This window comes from Podarcis tiliguerta, assembly GCF_965153285.1.
Source record: "Podarcis tiliguerta genome assembly, chromosome: 3".
Classification (NCBI taxonomy): domain Eukaryota; kingdom Metazoa; phylum Chordata; class Lepidosauria; order Squamata; family Lacertidae; genus Podarcis; species Podarcis tiliguerta.
Genome location: NC_139536.1, coordinates 69,603,080 through 69,630,828, shown reverse-complemented (window position 1 = coordinate 69,630,828; position 27,749 = coordinate 69,603,080). Strand labels below are relative to the sequence as shown.

General features: G+C 42.2%; 1 protein-coding gene across 5 annotated transcripts in view; it reads right to left on the bottom strand.

The window, feature by feature from the left end:
- Positions 1–27,749, bottom strand: part of AK9 (adenylate kinase 9) — a 58,383-nt gene that overhangs the window by 24,345 nt on the left and 6,289 nt on the right. For all 5 annotated transcript variants that reach the window (XM_083433759.1, XM_083433762.1, XM_083433758.1 and 2 more), the window contains 17 exons: positions 27,643–27,739; positions 25,991–26,103; positions 24,165–24,356; positions 16,312–16,437; positions 15,177–15,251; positions 13,739–13,837; positions 12,805–12,944; positions 12,545–12,725; positions 11,549–11,693; positions 10,540–10,647; positions 10,024–10,098; positions 8,040–8,188; positions 6,203–6,359; positions 5,300–5,414; positions 4,481–4,536; positions 1,234–1,359; positions 660–737 (listed from right to left, as the gene is read on the bottom strand). In XM_083433759.1, the coding sequence (XP_083289885.1) occupies positions 660–737; positions 1,234–1,359; positions 4,481–4,536; positions 5,300–5,414; positions 6,203–6,359; positions 8,040–8,188; positions 10,024–10,098; positions 10,540–10,647; positions 11,549–11,693; positions 12,545–12,725; positions 12,805–12,944; positions 13,739–13,837; positions 15,177–15,251; positions 16,312–16,437; positions 24,165–24,356; positions 25,991–26,103; positions 27,643–27,739 (2,032 nt within the window). The remainder of the gene's footprint in view (positions 1–659; positions 738–1,233; positions 1,360–4,480; positions 4,537–5,299; positions 5,415–6,202; positions 6,360–8,039; positions 8,189–10,023; positions 10,099–10,539; positions 10,648–11,548; positions 11,694–12,544; positions 12,726–12,804; positions 12,945–13,738; positions 13,838–15,176; positions 15,252–16,311; positions 16,438–24,164; positions 24,357–25,990; positions 26,104–27,642; positions 27,740–27,749) is intronic.

Below are 27,749 nucleotides of genomic sequence, written 5' to 3'. Positions count from 1 at the left end.
AAACGTGGGTACGATACTGGTGTGTCAAAATGTATATTATTGACAGAGGATTTATTTTTATTAGTAATTTAATATGCAGTTGGCAGGCTGAGAAGACAGCCACTGAATTTAATTTAGAGGGACCATATCAAATCCAGCTCTTATTGCTCATTATTCACACAGTACATGCACACTATGAAGGAAATGCTCTGAATGTAATTCTTGCATGTCTGTTTGTTTGGGGATTATGGAGTAGTTTGGGCACACATTTTCCATGAGATCTACCAGCTGATCACTTAGTACTAACAATAGAAAACTAAGGAACAGTTGTGCTTAATTCTCCTTTAAGACAGGTTTTGGATTTGAGGCTAGAGACAGTTGCTGAGACCTTTTAAGTCCTCGGCTGTCTCAGAATAACCTGGGGAATCTTTGGAAGTATGACTCTTCTTGTTTGTGCTCCTGAGTGAAGTCATGTAAAATTGAACTTGGTAGTTGCAGAAACTAACTTCAGGGCACAGACAAACCCAAAGTTAACAATAAAGAAAATCAACATTTCCACCAATTATGTTGGAAGTGAAATAAATGGCACCACCCAAATAAATAAAAATAAGTAACATTTTATTGTTTTATTTATTTGTGTGGCAAAATGTATGCACAAAAGTCTGATTGTGAAATCCTACCTGTCTTGCTCTCCTGTTGCTCTTTGGAATCCAGAGACGCTTGCGCTTCATCAAGTTGACCCTCAGTTTCTAATGATTCTGTGATTGGATATATTAAAAGATAAAATCACTATTGAAGATAAACTGGGATTCTTTACATAACTGAGACACACTTAAACACAAATTCATGTTAGAACTAAAAACTTGGGGGAAGCACACAGTTTCCATGAGATCTACTGGCTCACACAAAACATCATCTGTGTGGTGCTGTCTATGTACAGTGCAAGGACTCAGCTATGTACAATTCTAAGGCTGGCTTTTTTGCAGCCTGAACTAGGGTACAGAAAGATGTTATTACTAGAGAAGATATGGTCAAAGGAAAATGGAAAAGGAAAATAATACAAGACAAATGTCTTTGTTAGGCAAAAATCAATGGTATTGTGTGCAAATCTTTGACAGCGACATGTTTACATTATTTCATTATTGAATAAATTATATTTGAGAGAAAGTAAGTGCAAGCAAAGGCATAGAATAATGTGGCACAGAGTTTCTTTTAATATAAAAAAGGATAAGCCACATGGTACAGAAGACCAACCTCCAGATTTTTCTTTCTCTTTAGTCTCGTCAGAAGCAGAAGGTTGCATTGTTTGGCCTGATTCAGTCACTGGTGGCATTTTGGTCTGTGATTCAGATGCAGATGGATGATCAAAGTCTATGGATTCTGTGGGCACAAGAAAACACATCCTTCCTAATGTTCACAAAGCCACTTTAAATCTTCAAGGATAGAAATCCATAGTATCATTAACAATATAAGGATGTTTCATGTGTTTTAATGTGTTGGAAGCCACCCAGAGTTGTTGGGGCAACCTAGTCAGATGGATCACATATAATTTTTTTATTATTAATTATTATTATTATTGTTGTTGTTGTTGTTGTTGTTGTTGTTGTTGTTGTTGTTGTTTGAAATCACACAGGAGGCAGAAGAACAAATAAGGCATGGTTACATACATCCCAGTGATTATGACTAAAAGCAACTCTGAATTACAAAATATCAAAGAGATGTCAGTCATGTTCAGAACTTGGGATATTTCCCTAGATAAGTCATCAGGGACAGAGGCTTTTTAGTGCTGGATCCATAGCTATAGAATTCTACCCCACCCCCACCCAAGATCTACATAAAGCCCACTCTTGAGATATTTCTAAATTGATTCCAATGACTTTTTTAAAAATTATCTGTTCCCAAAATGTCCTGTTCAGACTTTTTAAAATTGTTTTACCCGCTGCTTAGTCTTTAACTTCAGATAGCTTGTCAAGAGGACATAACATCATGAAGAGTACATAATATCTAACAAGCATAAAACCAGCAACAGATGATAACATCTATACAACAGAGTTCACAGCCACACCAAATGTGTTTTGGCCCATCCCTAGCTTTGTTTACTTACCTACTTTTGGTCCTCCTAACCTTCAGCCGCTCTCTTGGATCTTGACCTCTGTCTGGTTTCAACTATACATCTGCCTCTAGTCGTTTGATTCATGATTTATTGCTCTGGAAAGTGCTTGTGTTAGACCATGCATCTGTCCCATTAGAACAGCCTGCCAGGGTCCCAGAGTCTGACACTCAAGAGCCTGACTACTTCTGAGGCCAGAAAAGTACGCTTAGTGGCAACATTTGTCACTGTGTAATGTATGAAGCCCCTCTTAGTCAAAGGCTAAAAAGTTTCAATCAACATTCCTTAGACTCAATGCCTGCAGCAATAAAATTTGTTATGCTTGCTTTGAGAGAGAGAATAGAAACTGAGTATATGCAGTTATATGCAGGTGAAATCAATCTGCAATAGTATATTGAACAGGAGTAGCATCATCATGCAAAGGTCAGCATGACTGAGAAGAAGAAGAAGAGTTTGGATTTGATATCCTGCCTTTCACTCCCTTTAAGGAGTCTCAAAGCGGCTAACATTCTCCTTTCCCTTCCTCCCCCACAACAAACACTCTGTGAGGTGAGTGGGGCTGAGAGACTTCAGAGAAGTGTGACTGGCCCAAGGTCACCCAGCAGCTGCATGTGGAGGAGCGGAGATGCGAACCCGGTTCCCCAGATTACAAGACTACCGCTCTTAACCACTACACCACACTGGCTCTTCAATGAGATGTTTGATTAGTCAGTGTTTGATTATGGAAATCAAATTGTAGCTTGGGGAAAACATGCTTTTCTCAGGCAAAGAACTGTGGCTCATCTTCAATACAGGCATTTGTGCATGACATTCTTTTTTCCCTTGATGAGTAACTGTTTGAATAGAAGATAACAAGTACCACCACCCAAAAGCTAATTTATCTCACACAGAAATATTTCAGCAACTTCTATAATTTTTTTAGGGTTCAGTTCAGAACTTTGTTCACGAGTCACTGAGCTGGAAGAAAAAGAGAAGGCAAACGTAGCAAATTCCTCCTTTCCATCCTCCAGCAGGAACCTGCACTGGCTATCAATCCCTTCTGCAAACAGGAGTCTTTTCTTTTACAGAATCCAAGGAGTATACATTTTCAGAAGGCAACTCCATTAATTTTTAAACATATATGTTTAGTACTGCACCTTGAAATGAAAATGGTTGTTTTTTTAGAAATAGCATACCGAAGTAAAGAACCCAGTAGTTATGTATGGAAGTGAGAGCCGGACCATAAAGAAGACTGATTGCCGAAGAAATGATGCTTTTGAATTATGGTGCTGGAGGAGACTCTTGAGAGTCCCATGGACTGCAAGAAGATCAAACCTATCCATTCTTAAGGAAACCAGCCCTGAGTGCTCACTGGAAGGACAGATCCTGAAGCTGAGGCTCCAATACTTTGGCCACCTCATGAGAAGAGAAGACTCCCTGGAAAAGACCCTGATGTTGGGAAAGATTGAGGGCACAAGGAGAAGGGGACAACAGAGGACGAGATGGCTGGGCAGTGTTCTCAAAGCTACTAACATTAGTTTGACCAAACTGTGGGAGGCAGTGGAAGACAGGAGTGCCTGGTGTGCTCTGGTCCATAGGATCATGAAGAGTCGGACACGACTAAACTACAACAGATTCTTAAGTATTTTTTTTTATACTTAGCAATGCCAAGTGACTATCAAAGGGAAGCATTTAAACTTTAGAAATACATACATACATTAGGTGACAGAAAAATCATTCATATATTCTACATTTTGCACAGAACTATGTCCAAAATAAAGGCTATCTTGGGCATGTGCTTTATAACAAGTTGAGATTTGAATTTCCTATGCACAAGCACCACAAAAAAGGGCAAGAGTGAAGATGCTCATTCAGAGGATGCAGCATCTTTAAGCACTTCTCAAGCACCGCTTTTTGCAGTGCTTATGCATACGGCAAGAGGTATTATATTGGGAGCTGAGGTCCTAAGTCATACAGGGTTTTGTGGGTCAAAACTAGCACCAGGGCTGGCCTAGGACATTTTGCTGCTTGAGGCAAAGGACAAGATGCCTCCTGCCCAGCCATTCAACATGCAGAAGCCTGCCAGATTGACAGCTACCTCTTTCCTCAATGACAGCAATAAGAGAAGCATCCTCTACTACACTCAAGGGCAGCAAGATAGTTTAGAGCAAGTCAAATAGTGAGCACACACAGGGAAGTGAATATATGGGGGCTCAAAGGAATGTGGGGGGCACTGGGGAGGGGGGAACTTCTGTTGCTGCCATTCCACCATAGCATCTGCTGCCTGAGATTAGCTGTCTTACTGACTAATGACCAACATTCTCAATTGGGTCCAGTGGTTGAGCTCAAATTCACAGGATCAGCTTCCACACAGAAACAATTCCAAATATTGCTATTGCATTATTTTTTTACCTCTCTCTTCGGCAAATTCTTCAGCTTGCAGTTTCAGCATTTCCTGCAGTTCTTTTCTGCAATTAGTAAATTGTACAGGTATTTATGAGAAACTGGTTGAAAACTCTAGCTCATTCTTCATTAAATATATTCCTGGAACAGGGTACAAACCAATAAATCCTAATATTATTTTATTAATAATATTTGCTAGTTGCTTTTCTCACAGACTGCACCAAAGAAACTTACACTGAAAGCAGTTAAGAACTGCAAAGTTAAGAGCTAAAAACACAGCTACTCAGATAAGAGGCCGGAGCAGGACTAATACATAGCAAACCAAATTAATATACCTACAAGGCAACAAAATGAAACTACAGTCTAGTGAGGGCATAAACATTTATCTCCACAAAGACCTGGAGAAATAAGTGTGATTTTAACTAGTGCCAAAAATTCATCAGATTTGGCACCAAGCCTGTAGAAGGAAGACATTCCACAGCCTGCATCAAAAACACCCTCTTATACATTGCTGCATTGTGGATAATTGACAAATGTGGCAATGATAAAGAGGAAATCCTTGCTAAGTTGTAACACCTGGGCAGGCCTATGGGGTACAGGTGTTCCATCAAGTAAATAAGTCCTAAGCAGTGTAGGGATTTGAATGTTAGAACAAGCACCTTGAATTTATCTCAGTAGCAATCCAGCAGCAATGCACGGCTTCTCCAGAGACGGTGTAACATGTTATTGGTAGGCTGTCCTGCTTAACAGCCTACTTGCAACTTTTCAAACAACCCAAATGCAGCTCCATGTAGAGGGCAAATGGTGTTTCATTTTCAAATATTTTACCTTGCTTCTTCTTCCTCTTGTTTCTTCTTTAAAGCTTCGTCTGTTAGCCTTTTTATAATTTTAGCATCAACTTCTGCTTTATTTGCTTTGTACAGTCTAGTGAGCAATACCTTTCCTGCAATGTAATAGAAAAAGATGCTATGAAATAAGACTTAGAATTTGCATATAGTTTCAAAAATTAAAGAGAAATTTCATATATCATGGACATATCATTGTACAGTTTAGGACAGGTCTGTTTCTGAAGGAACTTCTCTCTCTTTAGTGGATTACTTTTGATGCTCCGTAGGCAATTAACTCCTTTTCAAAAAGTTAAGAAGTTTAGCTGGCAAGAAAATGGAAAAAATAATAAAGATAAGCTTTTTCTAAATCACACCTTAATTGATGCTTGCAGGCGGTTTTCCCCCAAGCTACTTAGGATAGTTCAGTGATAAAAAAAATAGTAATGGGGCACAGAACCCTGGTTCAGTTCCTGGCAACTCTAGTTAAAAGGAACTTGACAAGCAGACTGAGAAACACCTCTGCTAGAGACCTTGGGGAACTGCTTCCTGCCAGAGCATACATTGTTTGGCTAGATCAGGGCTGGGGAATCTACATACACAAAATCAGAGCCTGCTGGATCAGACCAAGGGTGCATCTAGTCCAGCATATATATCCTACTCAACAATGGTAAGAGTCACATCCATTGCTCTGTCTGCATTTGCACCTGGCTCCACCCAACACTGGCATGCAGTCTTTAGAAGGTTACTGTCCATTTGGCTGAAAAAGGTTCCCCACCTTTGGGCTAGATGAACCTATGATCTGGCCCAGTATAAGGTAGTTTCCCATGTTCATATACTTCCCACCCTGGAGGATTGTTTGAAAAATAGCTTTAATGTTAGATATCAATTTTAAATATGCACCAACCATTTTGTTCAGCATTCTTCAAGCAAATCACAGTATCCGGTAGAAGTTCTTTTTCTACCAAAGCTGCCCAGTGATCTGTCGATAGAGGAAAATTATCCAAGACCCATCCTCCTTTTTCGGCAGCTCCAGGATATCTGTATTTATTTGATTTAGAAAGCTGTAATAAAACACTGCCATTAATAACAACAAATAACATTGATGAAGCTATTAGTGAATTGTAGTGTAGTAGTTAGATTGTCGGACTATGGCTGGAGAGACCTAAGTTCATATCTTCATGATTTATGAAGTTCTCACGGGTAGCCTTGAGCCTGTCAGTATTTCCCAGCCTAATCTACCCAACAGGTGTGTTGTAAGGGTAAAATGGGTAAAATGTCTTAAGTAATAGAATTCTGATCAAGCATATCAAAACGAGCTCACATACGGTACATTAATGTATTAGAAGGAAGAGAGGGAGTTGCAAATTTGTGCCAGTTAGCGGTTGCTTCCACACTGGCCCCTTTCCTCCTTACAATTGTCATTCTTTGTTCACTCACTGTCACAGAGAATCCAGATGGTATCATTGACAAATTGTTACAGCCAAGTGTTTTCTGTATTCCTCAAATTTGTTCAGTTTTGGTAACAACAAATATTTCAATACAACCCAACTACAGAGCCAGTCTGTATAGTTAAAAAGAGCTAATGGGGCTTTTTAAAAGATCCATGTCCCTTCAATTAAATGTTTCCTGTTTGCAGGTCCCACATTTTGTATCGCTTCTCATCAATCATAGTTGGGGCATTAAATGGTAAACTCTTAATTATTCCTTGTTTGAATAACCTTTATTAATTACCCCAATAATTAAGAAACATGGGGGGGGGGGCTTTCAAAACTGATTTCCTCTCATTCCAACTCCTCTGCCATTTTTATAATGTTATTTGCCAATAATTAAAGACTTTGGCCACGGTAGAAACTGACAATGGAGTAGTAAACAGTGCAGCCCTATGCATGTTTATCCAGATGTAAGTCCCACTGTGTTCAATGAGGCTTTCACTCAGGTAAGTGTGCACAGTGAGCAGTCTAAGAGGAGACTTTCTAGAGGCAATTAAGAGGCAACTCATCACACATCTCCTGGCCATGAGGATCAGGAAGCAATAAAATGGTCAGGACTCACAAGCAGGAAACTTTTAATTAATATGGAAAGATTGTTTTGGGAAGTTTAATATTATGTAGGAGATCTTGGTCATGAGGAAGCATTTTGGGGGATGGTAATATGTTATACTAATTACTGTGTGCAGCCTCTGTTTCCTGCAAAAGGTGGGGAAGTTGTGAGATTAGACACAAAGGTGCACCAGAATGGTGATGCTCAAATGACTGATGAGAGCTTTCCCATGAACTTTCATGGGAAAGCCTTCATACTCAACAGTATACAAGCAACTGGTGTGGTGGGATGATGCCATGGAACCACCCTCCTAACAATAACAGCATTGCCGCTGATTACCTAAACAGTGCTGGTGTAGGGCAGGGTGGAGTGGAGTTGGGGCTGGGAGGGGGCACCTGCAGCAGCAACAGATTGGCTCCATTGTTGTGCCTGCATAATCCCAACTTTGCCTCCACCCTGCTCCACTTTGGTAATCAGCAGAGATGCTGCTGCTGGGAGGGCAGCTCCTTCCTACCATGCCAGCTGTCCCTGTGAACACAAAGCACCAGCTGTTGGCTTTAAACTACCCTATATTCGTAAGTGAATATATTCCAAACCTATATTCAAAATAGAGAATTTGAAAAGAAAATTCATGAAAATGCACATTATGAGTAACACTTTTTGAAATAACAGCACATTTCCTTTGATACTGGTACTTTTACCTCGGTAATTGCTTCTTCTAATGCATCAGCGTATGCTTCTGGTGGGAGCAGTATTGGAGAGAACATTACAGCTTCAATGGCTTTCTGTACTATCTCTTGCACCTCTGGATGCTCAGATGTTACCTCCGAAGACTGGGGCACTGAAGTTTCTGTTAGAAAAATGTAAATGGAAACATGCAGGTGAACATTAGATTCATTTTGCCAGAAACATTGGTTTGACACTTTATACCTGCCTGTGACTGCATTCCCTGAGGAAATTTCTGCTCAGGTGATGCTCCCTGTGGCATTTGCCCATTCCTTGTGATTATGTTTGTATAGGAGGATGGAAATGGTTAATGTAGATCAGGGGTTAGCAACGTTTTTCAGCCGTGGGCCAGTTCACCATCCCTCAGACCATGGGGTGGGCCACACTATATTTTGAAGAAAAAAATGAATGAATTCCTATGCCCCAAAGATGCATTTTAAATAAAAGCACACATTCTACTCATGTAAAAACACGCTGATTCCTGGTCCGTCCGCAGGCCAGATTGAGAATGGGCCGCATCCAGCCCCTGGGCCTTAGGTTGCCTACCCCAATGTAGATTGACCAATGAGAAAGCTCAGAGGTGGAGCCTACCTGGTTTTGAGGCTCAGCCCAGGGGTTTACCATAGAGAGATAGAGGAGTGAGGGTCAGACAGAGGCAGGAAAAGTTGAACATAGTGGTTGTGACAGAGTGGGAGATAGGCATAGAACTGAGAGAGAAGAGTATGACAGTGTGAGACATTGCCACATCTGGTTAAGGGCGTGCATTTGAGAAACCATTCTGAACATATTTAAAATTTGTTTGTTCTTCAATAAACTTTAATCTTCGTTGTTGACTTTACAACCTGACTGAGACTCAGTATTTCACCAGAAGAAACCTGGTTGGTGGCAGCGGAAGAATAACGCAGTGGTGTACAGGTCAATAGTCCATGAAACGACCAGGGGCTCTGCACGAACGCCACACTCCCACAGGTGGAAAGGGCTGAGGCAGGGATCTTTACTTCTGCCTTTATAGAATGTCATTAGAATGGCCCTTCCTCTAGGCATTTCTAGCTACACAGTGAATGTGTAGGGGAGAAAAATGCAGGCAGAAGAGCTAAATGCTGGGCAAATTAAGTACCTTAAACAAAGGCAGACCTATCAAATTATCATTGATAAATTATAAGAAGAATTGCCCAGGCTACCTCAATGGACACCCATTTCTTTGAGAAGTGCTTCTGATGGTGACGTATTGGTAAAGCAAATTAGTGAAACAACTAACTTGGGCTAATGCAAAGGCAACAGTCCTCTGGTCCATTTCTGAGCCCACTGCAAGGAACAGAGATATCTCACAGACTGCCTTCTCCTGCATGAACCTGCCCAAATATTATGATCCTCATTCAATGCCTTTTTCTGGATTGGTAATCTGCAGTGGGGCAGGTAGGTCCTGGGTAGGTCTTGCTTCTCATTTGTGATGTCCCACCCTTGCAAAATGCTCCCCAATGTCAACAGACTCCATTATCTTTTCCAGGTGAATAACTTTTTATTTAACCAGGATTTCAGTTCGTTTTAGCTGTGTAAAATCCAGATAAAGCGTTTTCCCACCCCACCTCAAATGTGTACACAGGTAACTCACAAGTTATGCATACTTAACTAGTGTGCATTCAGCTTTACAAACTTGGCAAATAAAAATGGGGTGGAAAATGGGCAGGTGTCTGGGGGAAAAAGACTTTGGCAATTACACTCACCATTGAACCCAATGTGATTTGACTCTATACCCAACTTTGGCTTTATGAACTATCCCAAGACGCAGCCCTGGTGTAAGGTGAGAGTTGCCTGTATCATACACTGCTTTGAGAGGTTGCTTATGCTCTACATAAAATAAATAAATAAACCTGTCATCACTAATAAATAAAATGCTATGTCTAACAACACTTCCATTTTGAATAGCTAACTATTGCTACTTGCTATGATCAATAATACCTGTTTCTTCCGCAGCCTGGGATGGAGACAACTCTTCCATTTCACCTTCATCTTCTTCTTTTATGGTACTACTTTCTAGGCATAGAAAGAAAGAAAAAACACATGGACACATATATGTATTCAGTGTTGTGGACAATCGTTTTATTTGTTCCCATTATCTTCTCTCTTACTATATAAGGGCCCTGCCATTGGCTGCATCCACTAATGTTACAATCAGCACACCATCAAATGGATGCTTGTGAGAGCAGACAGGTGGGCATCTCCAGGGAGGAAAAGGCATAGATAACCTAACCAAGGGGAGGGATTTCAAATGCATATCAAGTAAGCACATCCACCTTTGTGGCAGGATCTAGAATCCATCTAGATTTAAATCAGTATGTTGAGACTGAGCACAAATGATTCTGGATTAAAACACACACACACCACTATATTTTTGTGCTACAAATGGATTGATGTGTGTACACAGCCATAGTTTCATATTCTGACCTGTTCTCACAAACCAAGTTACTATAATACCTTTTTGGCTGCCAGATGTTGTAACACTATGCGGCACTGAACCAGCGGTAATACCCTCTTCATATTCATCTGGTTCTTTGTCACTTAAGTCTTGGGCTATCAATGCCGCTGTAAGAGAAAATTAAATATGGAGAAGATCCGTCAAGAAAAGACAACTACATTTTCTATTATAAAAGGGTACAGCAGACATTTTTACAGGGTAGCAGGGCAACAGTCCAAAGGGGACAGAGGAATCACCAGCTTCAAAGCCTTGCTGAGCTCTGCTGGCCTCAGGTGGTGCTTGTGCATTCCTCCCCCCAATTAAAAAAAGATTGTTCTTTCCAGCTCCAGGAATGGCATACTTCCCCCTGCTATTCTGGGGCCATATTGGGGAATGGAAGGGTTCTGATTCCAGCAGCCTCCCTCCAACTACCCCTGCAGCACTTCCTTTTTGCCTTCTCCACCATAAGTGGTGGGATAGCATGGCACACTTACACGAGAATAAACTTAACTGAACATAGTTTTTTTTTTCCTGAGTAAGAATGCAAAGACTGCACTGCAAATGCCTTGGAGTTTGATACTACTTGGATTACAATATGATTTAAATATCTGAAATTGCTAACCATACTATTTGCATAACGTGCGCTGCTCTGGTTCGCCAGAAGCGGCTTAGTCATGCTGGCCACATGACCTGGAAGCTGTCTGTGGACAAACACCGGCTTCCTTGGCCTATAGAGCGAGATGAGCGTGCAACCCCAGAGTCGTCCACGACTGGACCTAACGGTCAGGGGTCCCTTTACCGTTACTAGGGTAAACAACCTAGTGTCCTCCAGATGTTCTGTACTATAACTGCCATAATCTCTGACCAATAGCATGCTGGTTGAGGCTGGTGTTTTAGCCTAGAACAACTAGAAAGCACCAAGTTGCCTATCCCTGCTGTAGTAACATCAATGATTGCCTTTCAATGGGAAGGCCTTCCAATATAACACAAATAACTAAACACCTCAAATTTTACATAAAACAACTTCACCTTGCTCCTGGTACAGTCGTTCATTTTCTATTTTTTCTTTCACTTTCTGAATGCCTGCCTGAATTGCTTCATAGCGAGTCTGCTCAATGAGCTGTAATCTTGCCTCTTCAAATTGTGCTTTAAGAAGATCCTCCATATCAATGACCTAAATAAAGCCATTGAAAGTAAAGTATCAGAGGATTGTGGGAGAGAGAAAATTATGCCTGCACAATTTTTCTCAAAACATAGAAAGTGGAAACTTGAAGAGCCACACCTCCTTATGTCACCCGCACCAATTGATGCACCTACTGCCAAGTCTGGTAACGAAAGCTGAAACCTCATAAAATAGAAGTTAACCTTCTTTTGATGTCATTTATTTTCACTAAAAAATATTTTTCAAGGATCCTTGTTTTTGATACTGACCTATCCATCCCTGTATCTTTAAATCTGATATTTATCCCCTCACCTTTATTGCAAACTCTTTTTTTACTAAACATCTCATTGGGGAAACCCCCCCCCCCATTTTTTCTCCAAGGTCCTTGGAATCTCAAATTGGGCACTTAAGACAGCCCAGCCAACTTACTCTTTGCACCACTGGGCAGTGTGCAGGCAGAGGGAACTGCTCGCCTGATTGCTGAAACTCTATGGTGCCACCTCTGGAAACACTGAGATGGTGAACTGCAGCTTTCAGCCCAGCAGGATCAGGTGACTGAGGAAACCAATAAGGATCCAGCTGGCCTTTCATAATTGCTGTGTCTGGCCTGACTCCTCCATTGGAGCAACTCATTGCTTATTGTGTAGGTTGAGATGCAAGCCCTGCCTGAATCTGTGTAGCTTCCAATCTATCTACCAGCATGAGACCTGGTCTCATACCTTGACTTTTGTTTATTCAGGATCCTATCTTTGGTTCCTTGTCAGCAAAACCATCACGTGACTGGGAGCCTTAATGCAATTTAAATAAAATAATCTATAGACTAAATTATTGTCATTTATACACAAGTATTAATTTATACCTACCTTTCCCTTATAATAGTCTGCAATCAAGCCACACAAGGTTGTACGCCCAGATAATGGAGGTCCAAATACTACTACTTTACAAGGTGGAAGAGGCATAGGTGGTAGAAGATAGGGACGGGGATTCAGCATAAACTCCTTCAGGGCTTCTTCACTTGAAAGCATATACATCTTACCTAAGAAGCTAAAAAGAAAACAAAATCATAGATCGACAGGTGTAGGATGACTGCACTCACATTAAGGCACACTGGATTTTGGCCTACCCAAGGGCATAGTCTGCTGATCCCATGATAACTTCCCCTTGTTTTAAAGCCACAGGACATGCTCGTCCCCATCTGCTGCGACGCCATCTGTATCTAGGGGCTACAAGTTTGTAGGCTGCAAGCACCCGGAACAGTTCATCCTGTATGCCAAAACAAAACAATTAAAGTGCTACATTTATTTTACAAAGTGATCAAATATCTTCACAAATTTCCAAAAATTACTGCACTACAATTACATACTATTGATATGTAGCTTTGCCTATGTAGGGTACTGCACAAGCATAACAAGGGCCATAGGAGTTAAGGGACATGGAGAGGGAAAACTGTAATTTATTTATTGTAAATATTTATATACTGTGCTATTATGAAAACATCTCAAGGTAGTTGTATCAAAAATGCAAGAAAAATAAAATAAATCTAGCAATGTTACTTGTTAGATGTAAAATTTAACTGAAAAAGAGATGACAAATGACTGGCATCAGTAGCCGGCAAGTTAGGTAGGCCTTCATAAACAAGTAGAAACTAAATCATCTTATGCCTTATTTCCATGGGGAGGTTAAAGAGTGGGGGCCACAACAGAAAAGGCTCTCTTCCTGCCTCCATACGATGAGGTTCTACAGGCTACTGCACAACCACAAGGGCCTCATAAGATGACAATCTAACCATGTTAACGATTATTTGTTTTGGAAAGGTGACAAACAAATGGGGGGCGGGTTTAAAATGTGGGACATAATGAACAGTGCTGAGCTGATGAATCAGGATCAACTGTTTGGGAACCTCATGGAATATATGCTTCTAGTTTTGTCTTGCGCTTCTGCTAAATAAAAAATAAAGTCTATATCAGCATTAAATGTCATTGCCACCTTTACTTTATAATGTGCTATTGCTATTGCTGCAGACAACTAACTATAACACATGCAAATATCCAGCTTACGTTATCCAGTCCATCCAACATTTCTTCCTCACCACTCTGAAGTTTGGTTATAAGAGCTCCATTTCGTAGGCCCATGGACTGAAGACGAGCTATTACTGTCTAAACAAAAACAAAAACTTTTTGCATAAATGGTCTTTATACATTTAATTGATATCACATATGTACTTGTCGAAATATAAATCAACAGGCATTTGGCAATTTACTTGGGTACCCCTCAAAAGTAATCAACAATATTTTTAAACAATGGAAAGAAAAATTCTAAATGAGGTCAGAGATGAATGGATTCACTGACACTTCCAATGTCCTGTAGGCTTCTGCTGACTAGGGCACAAGTAGGTAAGGGGCAGTTTCTTCCTGCTTTTTCACTGTAGCAACTCCAGGCTGGCACAGCTGAGGAACCTGAGGATAGGCCCTGCAGAAGAGCTGCAAGCTCTTGCCCCAGAAATGCCCTATTTCAGGCTTTCCTGCTACCATTAGCAATAGTTTTGTGTCTGCTTTGGCACAGCTGAGACCTCTGCTGCAACACTGGATTGCATTATTTTATCTCCATCAATAAAAGATACCAGCCGCAATGCAGAGTCCTACAAATGAAAGGCTTTCCATTTTTGAAAGGAAAATATCTGCAAATGTGAGGGTTTCAACTGTTTCCTTCAGATAAAGAGTTCACAAACGGAAGCTCTGTAAAGGTCCTGTTGTCCTGAAGAAAGTAGTACTGGAACTGGGGACAGCTCCTTCCACTGAAGGAGACCAAGCCTCTAAAGCAGATAAACCTCTACCACTGAAGGAGAACAACATTCTCCATTTGACTGTGCAGGAAAGTTTATGTGTGAGAAAGGTATGTACAGACATCACAACATTCATGAGATTCTGGATCAGAGCATGTCTCTGTATTGCATATTTATTAAGAGTTCAATCTAATAAAATCCATGTCCCTGCAGATATAACAAAAACCTTTCTGAGTATCATATTCCAAGCATACTAAATGAGTCTGTTTCTTGTGAAAAGAGCACAAGGCACTGGTGAAATATTTCATGATAGCTAGAATTGAGGCTAGTAAGCATGGAAATATTATTGAGCTCCTCGCAAAAAAAAATTGCTACAGTGATTTTTTTGTGCACAGTATATTTATCTCTGTATGTGGGAAAAGACTGATGATCATCCTGATGTAGAAAACTATTGAACCAGTATTTTGGGATGTAACTAATTATTGAACTAATGACTGTCCTTAACTATATGGGCCCAATGAGCTTGTAAATGAGGCCACAAGTGTATTATACAACTGTCCCAATACTCTGATAAATTTTATTAGACATACTAAAATAGAGGAAGCAGGTATCAGTTTAAACAACAACAAAAAAGCTGCAAATAATTAATCTGATAATAATCAATTAATCATGCTTCTTTTGAGAGGAATATATAACAATTGCTATGTACATACTGCAATGAGTTCTTCGGCAGGTTTATTTCCATCTAGTTCAAACAGGTACTGGGAATCCTGCTCAGCCATCAATGTCTAAAAGTGAATAAAAAAACAACAACCAGAAACAAAAATGCTTTATGCATACAGCTGACTGAAAAGACTATACTGCTATCCAATTCTGTTCCCTTCCAATCTGATTTCAATTACTTATTTGAGAACAGTTTATAAAATTGTTTTTTGACATTCACTTCTGTACAACACTTTATGAATAGTAAATGTCTAAAATAGTAGCTGTACTAATTCAGGGTATTATATTCATGGTATTATATTAGGGATTATTGTGCACATAGATGGAACTGTCTTCATACAAAAGACTCACGAGTACAATTGCACTTGTAACTATGTTGTGGCATGTAGCAAGAGATAAAGAAGAGATGTAGTGCAGGCAGAATAGCAATGCTAACTATCCTATCCACTTTGCCAATACTGGGAACACACCTTGATCTAAAACGAGGCTGGGTCTTAATCTTAACTCAAAAACTACAATACCAGTCAATGCAGTAGATCATAAAATAAGCAACTGATATTCTTTATCACCAAATGTAGATATCATAGAATTGTTGAGTTTGAAGGGACCGCAAGGGTCATCTAGTCCAACCTCCTGCAATGCAGGAATCTTTTTGCCAAACATGGGGCTCAAACCCATTACCTTGAGATTAAGAGTCTCATGCTCTACCAACAGAGCTATCCCAGTCTTAGTGGCTTGACAAACAGTTTTCCAACATGCATACCCAATGCCCATACTTCCAGTAGAAAGACACTACCCATCCCCCTGTAAACAAAAAAGCTAGGTAGGAAAAGAATGCATTACCCTACAATTTATGTTTTAGAGTTCTACTTCCTAATGCATGGGCCCAATTCAACCACCCAGTTCTGTGCTGTTACAGCTGTGATGAGTAACCACAACATGAATGGTTTATAGGAGCAGTGGGCATTTGTGTTATCATCAGTATAATTTAAGAGCATAGTTCTCACAGGGCACATGTGGTGATTAGCAATATCAAACAATTTTGAAGAAATGACAATCAGGTACTTAAAAACAACAACTAACTTACTTCTAGAAGTCGTAGCACAGATGTCATCTTGTTCTTACCTCTAAAGGACGTAGCATAATGTCCTTATAGATTGCAACTCTCTCTTGTATGTTTTCTAAAAAATCTTCTGGTCTGTGTACTAAATGTGGCAAAATTTCTGTCAGCATAATCTGATCAGCTATTGCCTACAACAAAAACAAAAAGGATACTTTGCTTCATTATAATTAAAAATATACCAAGCTTACTTCCATTTCCTACTCAAGTATTTTACAGAATGAAAAATCTAAACAGTGGCACAAAGGCATTTTCAATTCTATAAATGAGAGCTCTGTGTGAGCACCCTCTATATTGTGTGCATAAAGCCTGGGTGTGCCTTGGGGTCACTAGACTGTGGCCGTCATGGACTGAAGGTAGTGGACTGAATCCAACTCAGTCAGGGATGGGAACATCAGTCCCAGGGATGAAATGCCTCTCTCCCTAGCCCTCTGGACTCTCCCCTGGCCACACCCACTCTCCCCAGACCACAATCCTCACTGGCCCTGCTTTGAAACCTCCTTGGGTGTTTTTACCTGGTTGGAATGCATCCCTGAACTCTGATGATATTTCTAGCTTGCCTGGATGGAGGGCAGAGACCGGGTAGAATCTAGCCTACCGGTAAAGGTAAAATTCACATTTGTTGCTTCACCCACTTTTGCCGCTGACCACACCTACCACTGGCATGTCCCACACTCCACCCCACCAGTTGCCCAGAGGAGGATGCATCCCTTTGGCTGAAAACAATTCACTGTTCCTAAAGTAATGCTAAGAGTAGACCCACTGAAATAAAAAGATGTTGACCAACTTAAGTCTGTTGATTTCAATGGGTCACTATAGGCTGCAGCTGGTTACAACATTCCAAATGAGGAATGTTTCTTATGAATGCAGACAAATCAGACTGGAATTTAAACAGTGTCTCCAATGATCAAAGGTATGGTGTTTCTTCATCATTCAGTATACCTCAATATGATCCTCTAGTCAATCCTGCATTCTTGTATACCAAATTCTGGAACTCATTTACAGTGGTACCTCGGGTTAAGTACTTAATTTGTTCTGGAGGTCCATTCTTAACTTGAAACTGTTCTTAACCTGAAGCACCACTTTAGCTAATGGGGCCTCCCACTGCCGCTGCACCGCCAGAGCACGATTTCTGTTCTCATCCTGAAGCAAAGTTCTTAACCCAAGGTACTATTTCTGGGTTAGTGGAGTCTGTAACCGGAAGCGTATGTAACCCGAGGTACCACTGTACCATTCTTTCATCATACAGTTTTCCTTCATTCCTCAAGTGAACTATACAGTGGTACCTCAGGTTACAGATGCTTCAGGTTACAGACACGTCAGGTTACAGACTCTGCTAACCCAGAAATAGTATCTCGGGTCAAGAACTTTGCTTCAGGATGAGAACAGAAATCATGCTCCGGTGGCGCGGAAGCAGCAGGAAGCCCCATTAGCTAAAGTAGTGCTTCAGGTTAAGAACTGTTTCAGGTTAAGAACGGTTCTACAGAATGAATTAAGTTCTTAACCTGAGGTACCACTGTAGTTTGTCAGAAAGCTACAATTCCAAGCATGAACTGTAGTTCCCAGGTTTCTTTGGGAAAAGTCATGACTATTAAAGTGTACAATAATACTCTACAATTACAGGACTCATTTTTTCATAGAAGATTGCCAAAGCCTGGCCTAATAAACAATGTAACATATTTTATGTTAGAACTGATGTTTGGTGTGCAGGGGTAAGCGAATAATTCATTAATATGGTGTCTTTCCTCCCCTTTCTAAATATATTTTTATAGCTACCTGTTTCAAGCCTTAAAGATCAAGACAGGTAGACATTCAAGTAAGTTTACTAATTTACTGAGCACAGAGAAGAGTCTATTATATTGTATGTATTATTGTTAAGGGCATAAATTATTTTCAATTCACTGAAAAGGATATTTGATATATGTGCAAGATAAAGCCACTCCCGACATAGAGAGGGGGTGGGGTTGCGGGCTCACGCCCACATCTGCACCATCGCGGGGCTACGTAGCCCCGCGGGATTCCCCGGGATTCCCTCATTTGAATAGGATTCCCCCGGCCAGCCAATCAGCTGGCTCAGTGGGCGGTCCTTAGCCCCATAAAAGGTCGGGGCAGCCCCTGGCTCGCCCCTTTCTCTCCTGGAGCAGCAGCCTTTTTCCTTTGCAGCCTTTAGCAGCTGATTGTACAGCCTTTGCCTTTGCAGCCTTTAGCAGCTGATTGTACAGCCTGGTTTCTGCTTCGTTTACTTGCGTCGCTCTGCTGCTCCGTGCGCTTTGGATCCTCATCTTTGGACCTACCCTCCTGGGACTGGCGATCTGGGACCCGCGATCACACAACGCTGGACGGTGGATTCGCTGCTCTCGGGCTGCTTCCGCGCTCGCCAGGTCCTATCTGCAACGCTTTCACGCTTCCTGGGTTTCACGCTTCCTGGGGAACCTTTTTGGGGTACTATCGTTCACCCATAGCCTTCTGATTTTCCCGCAATTTTCCTTCTAGCGTATACGCCTGAGTCCTCCCTAGGGCTTAAGCCCTCGTGGTTCACGTGAACCCGGCTTGCCTGCGGGTGCAACCGCGGTGCGGTGGAGGGCTCGTGCTTTCCCGCGGCTAGCGTAATCCGGGGCTTTGTGGTTTAACGGTGTTTCCTTTTGTTCGGTTTGATATAATTGCCGTGCTTGGAAGATTTTAGCCGCTTGCCGTGCTTCTCCGGCTTCGCGGATCACACGTGTGCTGGCTGTTAGAGGTGCTTTAAATCCTTAGCGGGCTTACGGGGACGAGGGGCTGAATATATATCTCTGTCTGTGTTGTGAACTTTGTCGAGTGCATTTTATACTTCCTGCTTACTTCCTCCAAGGGTGTAGTTTATCGCTGAGTTCACTTAGTTTTAGTTGGTTCATTTCCCGTCTAGTTTAATCTTTTAAAGTGGTTGCAGTCAGCAGGGCGGCTGCAATCGTTACTACGGCGACGCGCAGGGGCGGCCATTAACAACAGGACCACGTGGTCCCGGCCCGGCGGCCATTTTGAGTGTGGGCAATACACCGCAGCGTCGGCCATCTTGATTGAGGGAAGGGGCGCCGCCATCTTTGAACACCCTCGTGGAGGCCGCGTCGGCCATCTTTGTTGAGGGCGAGGCAGTGTCGGCCTAATCTTTCCCTTTTAATTGCTCACAATTGTATTTGATTTATAACCAGTTAATAAAGAACGCAATTGATACTAGCTTAAGCAAAGAGTGCTTTTGGGTATAGTAATACACAATAGCGAAAATAATTAAATAAATAAATAATAAATAGAAAAATAAATAAATAAATAAATAAATAAAAATATATATATAATAATAACTTTAAAAAAAAAAAAATTCTTGTTTTCTGAATAAACTGTTAGGTTAAGAGAATACAAAACGATTAATAAATAGCAACAATAGTAATAATATACATATATTTACATATATTATACACATATATAACATTAAATAAATAAATAAATAAATAGATAATTAAATTGGAATAAATAAATAGACGCATAATAAGAGTTGTAGAACAGTACTGTCCAAGTTATTGAACCATTTGATGCAGTGTTAAAGCGGTTCATCAAATCCAAACTCATCTGCTCCTCCGCAATTTGAGGCAGTGATAGTGCGGTTTGTCAAATCCAAATCTCTTGCCCTATATTAAGCATTAGTGTTCTGTGGCTGCCGATCGTCTTCTTTGTCTAGCAGCAATAATGGCGAACAGGAGCGCTTCCAGGTCGAATCAGGCAGCTGGGCCTTTACTTCCCACAGCGCAAGGCAACCCTCAGGCTTTAGTTCAACTTTTTACCGCAATCCAAAATTTTTATGCGCATTGTGGGCCCCAACCGGCCCCTACTGCAGCTATAGTGGAGTTGTCGCAAGACTGCATCCCGGACACCCCTTCTAGTCAACAGGACTTGGTAAGGCCCTCTACTTCCACAGCGGGTCCAACCCGTCAGGGTGGAGGCCCCGCAAATCGCCCCCAAACACGCTTGCAAACCGCGCGGGCCCAGAACGATAGGGCTTCGTCACAGAAGGCTAGGGCCGCACCACATAAGCCTAGGACAGCCGCAGACAAGTCCAAGTCATCACGGGCTGCCCCCCAGGCGCCGGCGCAGGAGGATGTTGGGGTACCTAGTGTCTTTCAGGAGCCTCAGCGGTGCTCATCAGAGGTGGCCTCCTCGGAGGAAGATCTCCCACCGCAGCAGGCAGCCGAGCCAGCTGACGATCCAGACCACCAGAACCACTCATCCAAGGGGGGTAAGCGAAAAGCTAAGAGGAAGCACGTCGCTAAGAAGAGCAGAAGGAGGGACAATTCGGACTCTGAGGATTTCACAGGTACATCTTCTTCTGATAGTGACAGTGATGTTCCCATGGAAACTTATTGGGGTGAGGGGGAGGACACGGGGGCCCCCTTGTGGGTACACGAGAGGCGGGCCAATTCCCACCGAAAGAAATTCAATGGGACGCTCGAGTGGAAAGATGGGTCCCTTCTAGAGGATATCAAGAAGTCCACGCACGCACCTACTGATTTCATCATAGGAGGTCACCTCTCTAAGAGGAAGAGGGATAAAATCCTCAATGGTGACTATGTGGACATGTTCTCTCTGCTACCCCCAGTCCAAACCAAAGGAAAAGGGGAAAAGAGGAGGTACCAGGGTAAGAAAAGGTATAGATCCCCCCGGGTGGAGCGCACCTTTGAGAATTGGCTTAATGGGTATCAGGTTTTTATGGGGATAGTGCTGGGGGGCTATCCTAAGCGGGGCATGCATCTCGCATCCTACTTGGCACACGTGCGAAGGGCGCGGGAGTTAGCTGGCGATGAGGCGGCCATTGCTTATGACGAGGACTTTCGAAGGAACGCCTCGCAACTGTCATCCACGCGATGGGATCAGAAGGACAATAACCAGTGGTTGGAGCACGTGGGCCCCAACATTGAGAAGAAACCCCATGAGGTAACAAAAGCGGGTAGGGCGGATCCTAAGCGTCGCAAGCAATGTTGGGATTATAACAAGGGAACATGTCAGCGCGCCGCCTGTAAGTACTTGCATGAGTGTGAAAAGTGCTTGGGCGGTCACCCGGCCTCTTCTTGCTATAAAAATAGGCAGCAGCCCTTTCGTGGCGGCAGGGGACACCCTCAGCAGGGAAATCAGGGTGCCCCCGCCAATGCCTCTAATACCTCCCGTGGCGCAGCCGGAACCCGCTACTGAGGTTGCCCAGAATTTGTCACAATGGCCTTCAGCGACTAATCCTTCTTTGACCCTGGCCCCCTCTCCAATTATACTTCAGGCGCTACGACCCCTTTTAGAACATTACCCAGACAAGCAAGCGGCCCGCTTATTAGAGAACGGTTTCTCCCATGGCTTTAGAATTCCGGTGGCCTTCGCCCCCAACGCTAACTGCCCTCCGAACCAAAAATCTGTTCTTGAAAGGCCGGACATCGCCTTGAAAAAGATTCAAAAAGAGATTTCGTTGGGAAGGGTGGCGGGGCCTTTTACGGTACCTCCTGTTGAACAGCTGCACATCTCGCCTTTGGGTATAGTCCCTAAGAAGGCCCCCGGGGAATTCAGGATGATTCATAACCTCTCCTATCCCAAAGGTGCCTCAGTTAATGATGCCATACCCCAGGAACTATGCACAGTAAAGTATGCATCGTTTGACCAGGCTGTAAAGCTAGTACGGGGATTTGGTAGAGGCGCCTTTTTGGCGAAGTGTGACATTGAGTCAGCATTTCGCCTCCTCCCGGTTCACCCCAGGGACTATCGTTGGTTGGGTTTTAAATTCATGGGTCTGTTCTTCATAGACAAGGCAATGCCTATGGGGTGCTCCATAGCCTGCGCAGCCTTTGAGACCTTTAGTACTTTCCTCGAGTGGGCCTTTAAATTTAGATCGGGTGTTACGGGTATCAGTCATTATTTGGATGATTTCATTCTTGTGGCAAGGAACGCAGCCGACTGCTTGTCATCACTACAGGCCTTCAAGGCCTTGGCGGAGGAACTGGGCGTTCCCCTCGCGGGGGAAAAGACCGAGGGTCCAGTCACCACCTTGACTTACCTGGGTATAGAGCTCGACACGGTGGCTCAGACCTCCCGGCTGCCTGCAGACAAGTTGGTCACCCTTAAGGGGATTATCTCTCAGCTTCTCCCCCTTAGGAAGGTCACCCTTAAGCAAATCCAGTCCCTCCTTGGTCATCTGAACTTCGCATGCAGGGTGGTCTCCCCAGGGCGCCCCTTTTGCAGACGGCTAGCTAAGCTGTCTGCGGGCTTGAAATCCCCACACCACAGGGTGCGCCTCCCTAAGACAGTAAAGGCGGACCTCCAGATTTGGCTTCACTTCCTTGAGGGATACAACGGTATTTCCCTCTGGCAAGATCACATGGCCCTGCAAACCGATTTCCAAGTGCACTCTGACGCGGCGGGTTCCCTGGGCTTCGGGGTTTACTTCAGGGGACAGTGGTGCGCTCAGCCTTGGCCCCCTGACTGGCAAGGCAAGCCTATACTCAAGGACTTAACTTTCCTGGAAAAAGATGTTGACCAACTTAAGTCTGTTGATTTCAATGGGTCACTATAGGCTGCAGCTGGTTACAACATTCCAAATGAGGAATGTTTCTTATGAATGCAGACAAATCAGACTGGAATTTAAACAGTGTCTCCAATGATCAAAGGTATGGTGTTTCTTCATCATTCAGTATACCTCAATATGATCCTCTAGTCAATCCTGCATTCTTGTATACCAAATTCTGGAACTCATTTACAGTGGTACCTCGGGTTAAGTACTTAATTTGTTCTGGAGGTCCATTCTTAACTTGAAACTGTTCTTAACCTGAAGCACCACTTTAGCTAATGGGGCCTCCCACTGCCGCTGCACCGCCAGAGCACGATTTCTGTTCTCATCCTGAAGCAAAGTTCTTAACCCAAGGTACTATTTCTGGGTTAGTGGAGTCTGTAACCGGAAGCGTATGTAACCCGAGGTACCACTGTACCATTCTTTCATCATACAGTTTTCCTTCATTCCTCAAGTGAACTATACAGTGGTACCTCAGGTTACAGATGCTTCAGGTTACAGACACGTCAGGTTACAGACTCTGCTAACCCAGAAATAGTATCTCGGGTCAAGAACTTTGCTTCAGGATGAGAACAGAAATCATGCTCCGGTGGCGCGGAAGCAGCAGGAAGCCCCATTAGCTAAAGTAGTGCTTCAGGTTAAGAACTGTTTCAGGTTAAGAACGGTTCTACAGAATGAATTAAGTTCTTAACCTGAGGTACCACTGTAGTTTGTCAGAAAGCTACAATTCCAAGCATGAACTGTAGTTCCCAGGTTTCTTTGGGAAAAGTCATGACTATTAAAGTGTACAATAATACTCTACAATTACAGGACTCATTTTTTCATAGAAGATTGCCAAAGCCTGGCCTAATAAACAATGTAACATATTTTATGTTAGAACTGATGTTTGGTGTGCAGGGGTAAGCGAATAATTCATTAATATGGTGTCTTTCCTCCCCTTTCTAAATATATTTTTATAGCTACCTGTTTCAAGCCTTAAAGATCAAGACAGGTAGACATTCAAGTAAGTTTACTAATTTACTGAGCACAGAGAAGAGTCTATTATATTGTATGTATTATTGTTAAGGGCATAAATTATTTTCAATTCACTGAAAAGGATATTTGATATATGTGCAAGATAACTGTACTAGAAAAGAAGCATTTTATTTGAATTCTGTCTAGGAAGCAATTTTGTATTCAATTACAAATAGAATTGAGTAAAATGTATTGAGAATTGTTTCTGAACAATTCCCAAGTCTTCCTTTACTTGCAGTATTCTTAACCTTACCTGTTTAGATAACCTGGTTAAGTTACCTCATTTGTCTCCTCTTCTTCTTCCTCTTCCTCTTCTTCCTCTTCTTCTTCCGCAGATTTGCGTGGCTCTTTCTTCTTTTTCTTACGCTTTTCAATAATTTCAGGATCCCACTCTTCCCTTTGATATATTTGCCCTGTTTCAGGGTGCTGCCTTAGTCCACTGATTCTTTGGCACAAATCATAGTCAGGACACTAGTGAAAAATAGGGGGGGGGAATGTTGTTTACATAATAATATTGTTCATCTTTAAGATTAAACATAATACCATAGTGAGTCTGATCTCAGTATGAGCTGTGTTGGAGGCAAGCCACAACTGTATTTCGGCTCTGCAGGGCCTAACACCTGCCTGGGATCGCTCTCCTTGGTATGCTATAAAGAGGGACAGAACTTGGGAAAGACTGAGCAGCAGCATCTAGTGAAAAGGAAAGGACACTTATAAAGTGCCATATTGCCTTAGCATGAGAGGCACAGCAGGAACCGACAGTTTCTGGGTGTCAAACAAGTGGTGAGCCAGGAATGTAAACTCTTTACAGGAGCAGAAATTGAGGGAGGAGGGAAGGAAATCTGCACAGTATTCCCAGTGTGAGTTTTCTCATCATAAAACTCACATTGAGGATACTGTGCAGAGTTCCAACCCCCAAATACTAGGACTCAGTAAAACCTCTTTGAAGGAAAGATGAGGACTTGGAGTTTTGAGCACACTCATAAGTTGGCTACTCTCATATGGGGGAGACTGCAGTACAATAATAATACTACAAGCTGTATCATTATATCCCCCTGAACAGCAAGCGCTGCAGAAAAATGTAAAAGGGCAATGCAGTGGTGGACAATTTCTTTAAATACGTGGCTATTTAGCTGAAAGCTTTGGTTGGCGTTATTGCACCTAACCTCCATCAGGTCTGGATCCTGAAACAAGAACTTTCATATCTGTCAAGGAAATTGTATTTGATTGGTCCTCTTCCATCCGAGTAAAGCTAAAAGAGAGCTTCACAACTTTGTACATTTTTTTAAGCCTTGCAACTAAAATTAAAGTGTAAAATTAAAGTGTACGAACATCTTCAGAATAATAAAAGGGAAATCAGAAGCTGTTTCCAGATAGCAGTAAAAAGGGATGATTTTGTATACATGCACATCACTAGTCCTATACAGGGTCTAGTCCAATTCAGTACTGTTTGGTTCAATGTCACCAGGCAGTGGATCACTTTATTCAGCAAACTGTTCATCCAGCCCCTCTGCCCTAAGCTAAAGTGAATGTCAGCATAGCTGCTGTTGGGGGAACTTCAAATGACTAACCATGGGATCACCAACCTTTTTGGCACATTTGAAGTGTTGAGAAAGTGCCATGGGCACCAGAGAAAACGTTAATTTTGGGAGAAACCAGAACCTTTGAATGAAACAACTAGAAATTTGGTATTAAGTTAATTTTTACACAAAGTAGGTCCACTGAAATAACTGGATTTTTTTTTTCTAGAAAAAGAGGTGCTGTAGCTTTTTTAGGGGGAGCACCCACCTAAAGTAGTTTAACTATTTTTTGGGGGGGGGGGAGCACGCAGCCAAAGTTGTCACACAGCTCCAACTGATGTGCCACCATACTGGAATGCTACAGAGCTGCCAGAACGCACCAAAGGGGTGCCAGAATTCACCAAAGAGGTCCTGGAACTCAATTCCGGTGAGTTCCAGCTAAAAAAATGTCCTGATGCTCACTCATTTTAATGGGTCCACTGTGACTAAAAATTAGTTGAATTGTCTGAAATATTTCACTCCACAGGTATCACATTTGCATAGTAAGTAGTAGATTGACTAAGAAATAATTAAAACTGACATTACCTTAATATTAATCAGGAAATCTGGTTTTAATTTTGCATTTCTAATTACGTCAATTTGTTCTGGTATACTCATGTGTTCTTCAGAGAGAGAAGGAAAATCACAGAGAACATAACCTATGGGAAAGAACACACAACCCCACCCAGAAAAAACACACTATTTAATGGGTTGTTGTTTTAAAGTCAAAAATATACAAATTTTACAACCACTCTTACAGAATAATAAGTGTGTAACTGATGTTGTTTGATGAGGATGGGGGTCCTAGAAAAATCTTGTGTGAGAACATCAATGTTCAATAATGCAGTTATCTTGCTTTATGTGACACTAAATTAGCCAAAAAAAAGGCTGTGCTGGGGCTGAATATGAGCATACTGTGTGACTATGAAGGAGGTGGTGTACCTTTCTCCAGCACCAGATTTAGGATGGTGTGTTCCACAAGCTTTGCTAACGCCATATTGGTTGCCAAGATAACCCCACAATTAATTGGTAGTTGTTGTAGCAATATATATATTGCTCTGATGTTATCAATATCTGTGGGCTTGGGGGCTGGGCTCTGAGCCCAGAAAAGGGAGCTATCTGTAAAGTTTGGGTATTTGTCACATATATCTTCATCTAAGGGACGCAGGTGGCACTGTGGGTTAAACCAGAAAGCCTAGGACTTGCCGATCAGAAGGTCAGCGGTTCGAATCCCCGCGACGGGGTGAGCTCCCGTTGCTTAGTCCCTGCTCCTACCAACCTAGCAGTTTGAAAGCATGTCAAACTGCAAGTAGATAAATAGGTACTGCTCCAGTAGGAAGGTAAACGGCGTTTCCATGCGCTGCTCTGGTTCACCAGAAGCGGCTTAGTCATGCTGGCCACATGACCCGGAAGCTGTACGCCGGCTCCCTCGGCCAATAAAGCAAGATGAGCGCCACAACCCCAGAGTCGGTCACGACTGGACCTAACCTTTTTATCTTCATCTAGTCAGCTGAAATGATGTATGCTGCTTTGTGTATAAAAAATGTATGCATGTTTGCTTGGGTGCGGACAAGTCATCTCCTTGCTGCAGTGTCTGTCTTGTGTCTGTAAAGGCTAGGAGACCTGGCAGGCTGCTTTGCTACACCTTCTTAATAAAGCACTAGAACTGGCCATTCTGGTGTATTTGGCATCCTTCTTTGGTATCCCTACACCCAACAACTCCAACGAGCCTTCCTTTGGGCCTGCGGTTCAAAACAGGGGGTATGGGCGGTTCTCCCACACTGGGTGCTGAGCAATGGGGGTGCAAAATTGAGAAGGTCCATTTGGGGGCACTAAATTTTGGCCTTGAACAGGGGTCAGTATTATCAAAGATTACAATATTACCAAAGATTACCCTATAAAAAGCACTGCAATTTATAGGGTTTCCAAGAGATGGAATCTAAGAGAAGAAGCCCATATTGCTTTATTTCAAATAGACAATGGATTTCTATGCATCCCTTTAATAAAAAATAAAAATTATGGGATGATTTATAATATTTATATGTTCATAGGTTGCACTGTTGCTAGCAAAGCATAATGTGCAAATGCATCCCCTTGTTACCTTATGTTCAGGGCTACCAAGTAACTAAAATCGACTCCCCACCCCCATCATACACAATTCTGCCTTTAAAGAAGGATTTGGGGGAGAAAAGAAGTACCAAAGTGAAAAACCTCTGGAGATTCAATCTTCTTCATAAGCATTTTGATAATCAAGTCTTCAGGTATAGCTTGACCTTGATAGAGCAATTCATTACACTAAAGAAAA